At 44.8% G+C, this 9,724-nt stretch overlaps 1 protein-coding gene across 3 annotated transcripts in view; it reads left to right on the top strand.

Moving 5' to 3' along the window:
- Nucleotides 1-6,296: 6,296 nt before the first annotated feature.
- The window catches only part of FAM105A (family with sequence similarity 105, member A), a 23,813-nt gene continuing 20,385 nt past the window's right edge, over nt 6,297-9,724 (top strand). For 2 of the 3 annotated variants that reach the window (XM_010571452.1, XM_010571450.1), the window contains exon 1: nt 6,297-6,457. In XM_010571452.1, coding sequence (XP_010569754.1) covers nt 6,361-6,457 — 97 coding nt within the window. In that variant the 5' untranslated portion in view covers nt 6,297-6,360. Of the gene's footprint in view, nt 6,458-9,648; nt 9,682-9,724 lie in introns of those variants that run through there. The other variant, XM_010571453.1, reaches the window with a different exon arrangement.

Consider the following 9,724-nt stretch of genomic DNA (forward strand, 5'->3'; position numbering starts at 1 on the left):
TTGTTGCCGCGGGGGGGGGGGGGGAGTTTTCCAAAACTGTAGGTCCATGTACGGAGACCAAGGGTGTTCATTTTGCAAAACCTACTAGCATCTGCAGCCTTAACTTTGGCTTTTTAGGCCTCCTACTAGTTTGACTATACAAATGTCTCAGCTTCTGTTGAGTTGCTCATTTGCAGCTGACATATTGCCACTTAAAAGTAGTGGCTCATTTCTGGCTGAGCTCCATGTTGGACTTTATAACAGCTCTCTGTATTTGTTTATGGAGCGCAAATTATTTTACTATTGGGTGTAGCTCTTTATGAAGTCTGTCTCTTGGAAATATTGCCAGTGGAAGGAAGTAGAACTATATGATATTTACTTTACCATGATGCTGTTGTCGTCATACTGTTTGACTCATACTAGTACATTTTGTGTTAGACTAACACTTGAAGGTCAGTGGAGGAAGGACTGTTCCTACCTTTGCTTGGAAAAAACCAAATGTAGCAAAGCATAAAGAATTGTCAGCTTGGTTTTTTTCACTTGTAATACACAATTGACGGCAGAATAAAGCTGTGCATTTGACAGTTATGTTAGACCTAATAAAAAAAAACTTAAAAAAAAAAAAAATCCAGCAACATTATGCTTGTATGACCTGCAGAAAAGTGCTCCAGCACCTTCTGGAATAACTTACAGTAGATGTAGAAAGAGGCAGAATACCCTCATCTGACTCAACTTTTTGAAATGTCCTGAAGGTGGGGCATTTGAGGGATATGAGACACTTGTTAGTAGAAAAAGACCCCAAGAGCAAGGCTCTTCAATGCCTCAGTGCTGAGGATCTATATTTAACAGCAGCAACGGTTGTACATTCTGTTCCTCATTGGTTTCCTGCTGTGCCTCCAGCATGTCAGATTTCTTCCCTCACAAAAATGGAAGTTTAGATGGTCTCCCTTTCATTTCTCCTCCCAGACAATTTGTCATGTATTTATGCCCTCAGTTCTAAAACAAGTTTATTAACATATGTAGAAACCATTTGAGCTTTTCAAACAAAACCTGTGACATAAGGAGGCAATTATGTAATTGTATAGTTAATGATGCTTTTAAATGTAGAACTCCCCATGAAAATTTGGTGGCAGCTTCAAGTATCTTCAAACTGTCATCCTGAAGTGCCACAGAAAGTAGCATTATTCTGATGCAATGTAAATCCAGATTGTTCAGAGGATATGATTAAATCTAGAAGTAATTTTGAGGAAACAAAGGCAGAATCCAAGACACAGTCTTCCTTCTCCCAAACTGAGGCAGCAGACTTCTGCTTTGTTCTTGTGGTGCTACTCAAAATCCACGCCTTCCTTGTGGAAAACGGATGTGAGAAGCTGAAACAAAGCACCAGCTCCTGACTCCTATAACTTGTAGCGATCGTGCTTGGAGTCCAACCTGCTGGGGACAGATCAGACCTTCTGAGTTATGCTGCACAGGCTGCTTCGTGCATCCCCGGGTGGGATTGCTGCACGCCTGACACGCTGAGGGAACAACAGTTCTTGCAGGGCCATGGGGTGTCCAGAAATCCTACAAACATCCAAAGCCAAATTTCACTGAGACAAAATTTCTGTGGTGGAAAGTGGGTCCAGGGAAATGTGCATATATGTATATATTTGAGAAGAAGCCATATGGGAACAGCCAGGAAATCTCATTTTTACATTCTCAACATGGGCTATTTTTTTAAGAAAATGTATGTCATTTACTTGCCAGAAAGTAGAAATCCTAATACTTGCAGTCTAAATAGTAGAATGTTGAAAGGAGTAAGAGCCATAAAAAACTACAGAAAAAGAAATCATTGAATCCTTTGTGAGGAAGGTGCTGACATTCCTTGCAAGTGGGAGAATTCTGTCTTTATTGTCACTCACTGCAAAGGGAGATGAGAGTGCTGCTTGTCATCACAGCGGGGGCTGTATATTCAGCTGAAGAGTCTCCATCACCATGGTAATTTCAGCATCTCTCAGTTTTAATCATCAAGCTTTGCTTTACAGATGGAGAAAGCTTCTTATTTCCTTTCCCCTTTTATAACAGGTGGTAAAAGTATTTGCTGAAGATGTGTAAGAATTTGGCAACTGCAAAAATAGGCTTTCATACTCTAAATTCCTGTCCCATATCCTAATTAAAAGAAATTAATGTCATCCTTCCTTCTGTGTTGTGAAATGTATAGACAAGTATAGCGTATATTAGCTTAGCAGTAGGTTGTTTTGACCTGCTAAATGAAGAAGCACATAATTTCAGCTGTCAGCATGGATGGTGATTCTGTTGGGAGATGGGGAGCAGAAAATGGCAAATAGAACCAGGATGTTTACCTTTGCAATTCAGAATAAGCAAATTATCAGTTGCACAAAGCATCTTTCAGAAAGGAACATCTTCTGTTACTGTTTCTATAAATCTAAAAGTCATTTAGATCAATAAGCTGCATTATGAAAGGGGGCATGTAGATGCTCAAGCCCTTGTCTCTCTGTGACTTTTCCATCAGCACTGTTGCTCCTCTGGGTACAGGCTACACCTTTCCCTTAGTGGCCTCGGTTTTTATATCTGTCTCATTTTCCTGCTTGTTGCTAAGTCTCCCTCTGAGGGAATTTTGTTCTTTTCACTAATGGCTTTTGATGTTTTGGGCTGGGCTGACTCCTTCCTCCAAAAAGAATGAGCTCCTTTCTTCCCCTTAGTGATCCTGTTCTGCTGTTTCAGAACAAAACAAGCCATCGCTGAGGACTGCTGCGGTTCTTCGCGGAGGTGGCAGAAAGTGGCTCGCTCCTCCTACTTCAGCAGAGAAGCCCAGGGAAGGGGGTGCTCTGATCTGTAGCCTCAGTGAGTCACTCACAGCACCCAGGTCTTAAAATGCTTGCTTTAATTTGCTGCTATGCACTTTTGAGAGCAAAACATAAGTATTAGTCACTGTTGCAAAGCCAGGCACTGACACTGGAAAAAAAAAAAAAAAAAAAAAAAAAAAGGGCAAGTGCCTTCAAGTAGGCCATGTCTTGTTTCTTCTGGCTACGGTAACGTCTTACAGCCTGAAGGAGAAACAGCTGAATTCTGAGTCTTTGCATGTTGATTTCTAAAGAAAAAGAAGCCATAATATGGACTCTTATTCCAAGTGTAAACTATCTGATTTACAAAGAATTGTCCAAAAACAAGGCCTGTCACAGATTTTGTAGCAGGGATTCCTTTTCCCAAGGCTGTTGCTCTCCTGTGCCCAAGCCCAGGCACTAGCCACCAACTCCGTACTAACAACTTGCTTGATGCTTCCAAAATCCTAATCTGTCCAGAAAGTAGATTATATTGTTGCTAGTCCCCTTATTAATCTTCAGAAGGAAAAGGATAACCTGTTGACCCACTAAGCAACCCCTTGTACACCTGCATAGGGCAGCCTCTCCTGCCCCCAACTTACACAGCTACAGCAGAAAGTTGCCCACAAAAAGGATGATTGTTCTTAAAAGGATGATTTTCTTCCAGGTAACAGATAAGAGGGTAGGACAACTTGTTACAGCAGAACAAATGTGACTACATGCAAGCAGAGGTTGGGGATATTTGTCTCTGTAACCTTAGTCTGCTTCTGATAGAAAGGGAGAAAGCAGAAGGAAAGAAGTTGGCTCTAGAGCTCAGTAACTGAGATGAAACTGCCTGCAACTCCGGGACAAACGCAGGCAGTCATCACATCTCTAAAGCATTCATGCTTAAAGCTTTCAGATAGCTGGATGATGTTGTGCCACGTCATGTTTGGGTTTCCCAACTGCCGTTGAAGACCAAGAGCTCTCCTATCACTGGTGAGCAGGGAAATACACGTGTTGAGCTGTGGTGAAGTCAAACGCAGACCTCATTTTCTACATCTCACAGAACCACAAGGGAATGTCACGGGTAGGAGAGGCCGTCTGATAACACCCACCACAGAAGTGTGGGGGCGGACAAAGGAAATTTCCTTGTCAGCTTGTGAATGTGATAAAGACTGCAAATAGGCAGGCATGCAAACACGAGCTGCTTGGTAAAACACAGCTGTTCTTAGTTTGTGGACTGTATCAGCCCAGGTGGTCACTGCTTCTAGCACATCAAACTCGTCATCTTCCATTTTAGGTTTGTCTTTCTCTTCTCCCCATGACCTTGCATAAACCTCTTAGTTGTTTCTAATTAAAAAAAAAAGGCACGGGGTGTGTGGGGGGGGGGGAATTTATCCTGTATTTTTTATAACTTAGTCCCGTTCCAAAGCTCAGCTGAGGCTTTCCTGCAAGGAAGGGGTACAGAAGGTCCTGGTCTGTCCTCTTCTCCCTCTTGGAGCCCTTTTTTGCCTGTCGCCTGATCCTGTTGGAGAAAAGATGACATCTCTTTCCAAAACTCCTCCAAGTTCCTAGATCCCTGCCACACAGAGTGTTCAGATGTCCCAGCATTTTTGCCATGCCCTAAAGATGCTTACAGGGCTATGGAAGAAATGCAGAGCTCAGGCAAATATTCATGCCCCAGGACAGCAGGAAAGTGAGGTAATCCATGCTTTTCCTGCTTGGATAAAGCCTAAAGAGTTATTAAAGGGTTATCCAGGTGAACCAGCTATGCTTGGTTAGGAAATATGGTACATGGGTTAAAGAATGTGGAAACTGCAAGAGGATGAGTAGGCAGTGCGAAACATCCAGAACTGCTTCTGGCTAGAGCAAACCAACCTACCAGACAAAAATGGATTAAGAAGTATAATAGAGGAGTTTAAAATGATGAAAGGGAGTTCAATGCAGTGAAGCCAGTTAATTTTCACTGTATAATTTAAACTAACCAGCTTGCTTCTTTGCTTTATTAAAAAAAACCCAACCCTGTGCTGAGCAAGTAAAGCAAAAGAGGGCATGTGTGGTGTTTCCTTCTCTCCTACTAATTTTCTTTCCAAATCTCCCCTTGGAGATGCACTGCTCCTGTAGCCAGCCCACAGTTTTTCCTTCTCAGAACTATCTTGTTCTGCTAACGGAAACTGACCAGAGACAAGAAAAATATATGCATCATACATATAAATGTGTGCATGTATATATATATATACACACACACTGTCTTTAAGCGTTCATTTGCTGCCTTTGGATGCTCACTAACATGGAGCATGAATAGCATGAAAGCGTTCAAAGGCAGCAAACTCTTTATTGTTCCTCTCCTACTTCCTCCACAGTAATGGTGAAATAAGAAGTGTTTGCAGGCTTGCAGTCATGGGGCCCAAGCCTCAGACCGGAGCAGGGAGAGCAGATTTCACCTTCAGCTCCTGAGAAGCCAACAGAAAGAATAATGTAATATAAGTAACGGTTATCCCCCCAACCCCACCTTTCCAAATTTCCTTTTTTTTTTTTTTTTTTTTTAGCAAATGCTTGCAATCTAAGGGTGATAACGGAAAAATAGCATTTTAAAAATCATTTAACAAAAATACTGTAATAAAAGCTGTAGGAAGGGAAATTGGCGTTCCAGTGCAAGGGAAAATGTGAGTCAGTAACCGTATGAGTTCCAGCAATTTTTTTTTTAAATCCATCTGTAACGTGGAGCAACAGTCACCAGAAGAAGAATCTGGCAAGGCAAATGGTTGCCTCCATGTCTGAAACAAGAATTTGTGGGTATTTTCAGAGCAGGAGCCTGGATTTAGTGAACTTGTAAGCTATGGTATTGGGCTATATCTTCCAACAGTATCATTAAGAAGCAATTGGTAGCCTTAGACTGTAGAGAAACCACTGGTCTCATTTAACTTAAAGTGATGAGTAAGGAGGTGCAAGGAAAGGATCTCTTGAAGGACCCTTTGCTTACTCCTATTAAAAATCCTATATCTATGAAGTGATTTACTTGTATCATCTGTGTAAACTTTGCTTTTACATAGCATGGTCCATATCTTAATAGTGAAGGGATGCTTGTGTGGACCACCTGTTTCCTTTTCACAGTCAGAGTGTTTCTACAGAAAGCATGTTGATTGTGTGATAAGTAACGTTAAACGCTTAGCAATCAAACATTACATTGGAGTTGAAAAGAAGAGGCTGTGACTCTCTGAGGACTACCACTAAGATAGAGACCACGTATGGGTGGTACATCACAGTTTGAAAATCACCCTGCAATCTCCAGCCCTCAAACAACTTGGAAGATGCAGAGGGAGGTAGCAATGTGACCTTTATAAATAGCTGAGTTATGCTTGATTTCTTTTTTTTTTTTTCTTGTGGCTTGGATATGGAGAAGCACACACAGCCTGTGTGACTTTGAAAACTTGAACGGAAATGAAACAGGAAGCCAGATCCTTTCACAGCTTGTTGATCTGTGAAGACGAGCTAAGTCTGTAGAGACTCATTTTCCACCCCCAGCGAAAGAAGTCAGGGGAGAGAAATCCAGCTGGGGGGATACTCTGGAGAGGAGATGCAGAGGCGACATGACAGAAAGGAAAGTAAGAACAGAGACCAGTCCACTGAGCAAGAAAAACGAAGCAGAATTAACCACTCAAAGAGAAGTGTTGGTAAGTCCGTAGAGCTGTGCTCTAAATTTTGGCATCTCACCAAGCTGGTGATCAGCTATAGGAAGCTCCTGTGCTGCAGATCACAGCTGCATGGGCGCGACTTTTACCTATGTGTTGGCCTATACCTGACCTTGGTAGGAGTAAAAAATGATGATAAACAGGGAAATGGTTCCTGAGTGTTAATAATAGACTTGAAAAACTGAAGGGTGAAACTCTCACCAGTTCTGCAGCTAGTGGTTTGGCTGCTGTTGGCCTTTGTCTCAGCAGACCCTTTTCTCACTCCTTTTTTGAACTGTTTACGTTCTTTGGGCTGTGGTTATAATCCTGCTGCTCACCTGCAGATGGGAGCAAGAACATGGCAGTTGCTTCTGCTGCTGATTTGTGGGTTTAAACAGAGACGGTTAAAATGTCTTCACATTTGCTTAGCGCGGCTTTCAGTATAAGCTTTTGCTGTAAATGCTATGCAGTCTCGTGTGTGTACAAGCGGAGGGAGGCAGTCACAGTCATGCCTGCAGCTTGGAGATGCCATGACCAGCAGAAAAACCTGGAGGTTCATATTATGGGAAAGTTCATAATGCTCCCCTAAAGGAAGGAAATCATAAATATCCCTAAGCAGTAGAAGATTGCCATCAGCAGGTAGCCTTGTCTGAGTATCACAAACATGTGCAAAATGTCATGACCAGAAAGTCTGGAGGAAGAGAATCAAACTGAGGCTGCCTCCAGTCTGAGCTCCCTGGAGCTCTCCCCTTGTCCCCATGGAGCTGCTGCCTACTCGGAGGCAAAGCAGGGGAGAGACATTACTTCTGCAGAAACACATTGAATGCATGCTCTAGGTAAGGTCTTCTCTAGCTCCCTACATTATTTTCCAAGATATTTTGGGGAAGTTCACATTTTCTGAAGCTTTCTGAACCTTTGTAGCAGCACGTTTCCACTTCTGCACTGTCTGTAACAGAAACTGCCTTCCAGTTAGCTGCTATTCACCTTTTTGCAGTTGATCCCAGCTCAGACCTCCACCTTGCTTGCTCTCCTTGGGATGATCCTAACTCATATTCAGCTAACAGGACTGGCATGCCCAGAGCAGTCCAACACAGAGTGCAGGAGGCCTGTGTGTTACCTGGCTCAGTCTCACCAGAGCTGTCTGCACCCCAGACCAAGGAGGGGTTTGCAGAAGAAGCAGGCGGGTAGGGGCTGTCCTGTCTCAGCGACCTGCAAGGAGTAGAGACAACATTCCCCTGCTGAAGCCCACAAATGGGAAAAGGTAGTAGAGAGCTCTCCGTAAATGGCTGAGGGAAGAGGTCCAGAAAGAGCTTAAGGAGGAAGAAAAGGCATATGGACAGTGTTAAGTTCAAAAAATACCTCAAGAGGTTTCAAGTAAGTGATCTCTTGTCTGACTGATTGCCCCAGGACTTATTCCCAGCAAGAGCACGCATAGGAGGGCACCGGTGGTTCTCTAGACCGTGCTGAAGTGCTGAATAAATGCCCCGAGGAGAGAGCAGAGAGCCGGGAAGTGGGAAGGACTCACTGGTATGGGGATTGACCTGCAATGTTTGAACTACGTGTGTTCCACCTCTCTTCTCTAATGAGTCAGCAACCAGATAAACATTAACTTTCAGGCGTCTCTGCACAAAGAGATCACCTACTAAATCCTAAGATCTTAACACAGGTTAGAGAGGGCAGAAAGAGGCAAATTTGGATTTGGCTGGAACACTAAACCATCAAGCGCCACCGACACCGGCCTGGCCAAGACGAGAAGGAAGCTGAAGCATGAGATGATAGCTGCAGGCAAGATGTGGCTCAGAAACAAATCCCAGGTACCTCAAAGCCTTTGCAGGTGGATGCCGTGTCAGCTATATCCTAACAGCATCGCTCTCGGCTGCACCTCCTGAGACACAGCTATGGTAAACCATCAGCTGCACATCCAAAGGGAAAGCACCCGCTAGCTGATGCTGCAGAGAGGCAAAGAGATGGCACTTTGAAAATGCCTTTCCCCGCCCCCCCCCCCCCCAAAATGGATTTTTCGATGGAGAAGCACACCCTGGCAGCTTTAGGCCTCTTAAGTCAACCATTTACTTTTGCTATTTTTAGCTGGTTTTTAAGCCTAGATAGTCTTTTGCTTGGACAAGTGTGTTTGTGGCTTTCTGAGAGTGCACCTAGGTGAGTGCTTGGCACACCGATATTTACCAGGGTCTAGCTATTTTGTTCCTTGCCCAGATTAACTGAGATGGGTGGAGAAACAATCGGATATTCATGCCAGACAGTACAAATGCCTTCACTGTTTCATGAAAAGTGTTTATTTTCTATCTCCAACCATTGTAATATCTTATGATATTTTAGAAGAAAACAAAACGAACCAACCCTGTAAGTTTGTCCTGGCTCTGTAGTGGAGCAAACAGCTTGTAACTCTGTGAAAGATTTAGGTCTGCATCACTGGTTCAGACCATTACAATTCCCTTCTGTTTTTCCTGCAAAGACCCTGGGGAGATGGAAGAAAATTGTTCTTTAATGTGTAACCGGAAAAGAAATTACACGGGTCTATGCAAATTCTGGGACAAATTACACCTAAAAGAACTGCTATAAGGGAAAGTACCTGGCAAGGGTGGATTTCTTGTCAGATGAATGCACTTCATCTTGTTAATGAGTGAATTAGTGAGGAGATCAACATTTAATGACAGGAGAAAGGAAAAAAACCAAACAAACCCAACTTTGAAGTCACTAAGCCGTCTTTCCATTTCACGGCTAGGTTTCCAACAGACGCCGACGCCGTCGGTCTCCGTTAGGGCGACTGCTGCTATAAAATGTACAAGCCCGTAATGGTGACACCGCAGCCCAGACCGCACCCCGCTGAGGAAGGGGCTGCGGGGGGCCACGGAGCCCGCCGCTCCGCTCCGCTCCGCTCCTCTCCTCAGCCGAGGGCAGGAGGGCTGACGAGCCCCTGCCAGCCTTCCCGCCCTTCCTCACAGGCGCTGCCTGCCTTCCCCCTCGCCTTCTGGCGGCGGCTGACACGGCTCGCGCCTTCTCGCCGCCCGCCAAAACGAAAGCAAACACCTCACCGGGGCCGGGGGCGGGCAGGGCGGTGAAGGAGCCGGGGGGAGAGGCGGGCAGGGCGGTGAAGGAGCCGGGGGGAGAGGCGGCCCCGCGGGATCCCCGCCCCGGGCGGTGCCGGCGCTGGGTTCGTAGCCGGGCTTTGATCCCCGGGGAGAGGCAGGAGGAGAGCGACGGAGCGGGTGAGGGGCGGCGGGCTGGCGGGAGGGTCTGGGGTTTTTCCTT

The sequence above is a fragment of the Haliaeetus leucocephalus genome, unplaced genomic scaffold, assembly GCF_000737465.1.
Source record: "Haliaeetus leucocephalus isolate CR32 unplaced genomic scaffold, Haliaeetus_leucocephalus-4.0 Scaffold328, whole genome shotgun sequence".
Taxonomy (NCBI): domain Eukaryota; kingdom Metazoa; phylum Chordata; class Aves; order Accipitriformes; family Accipitridae; genus Haliaeetus; species Haliaeetus leucocephalus.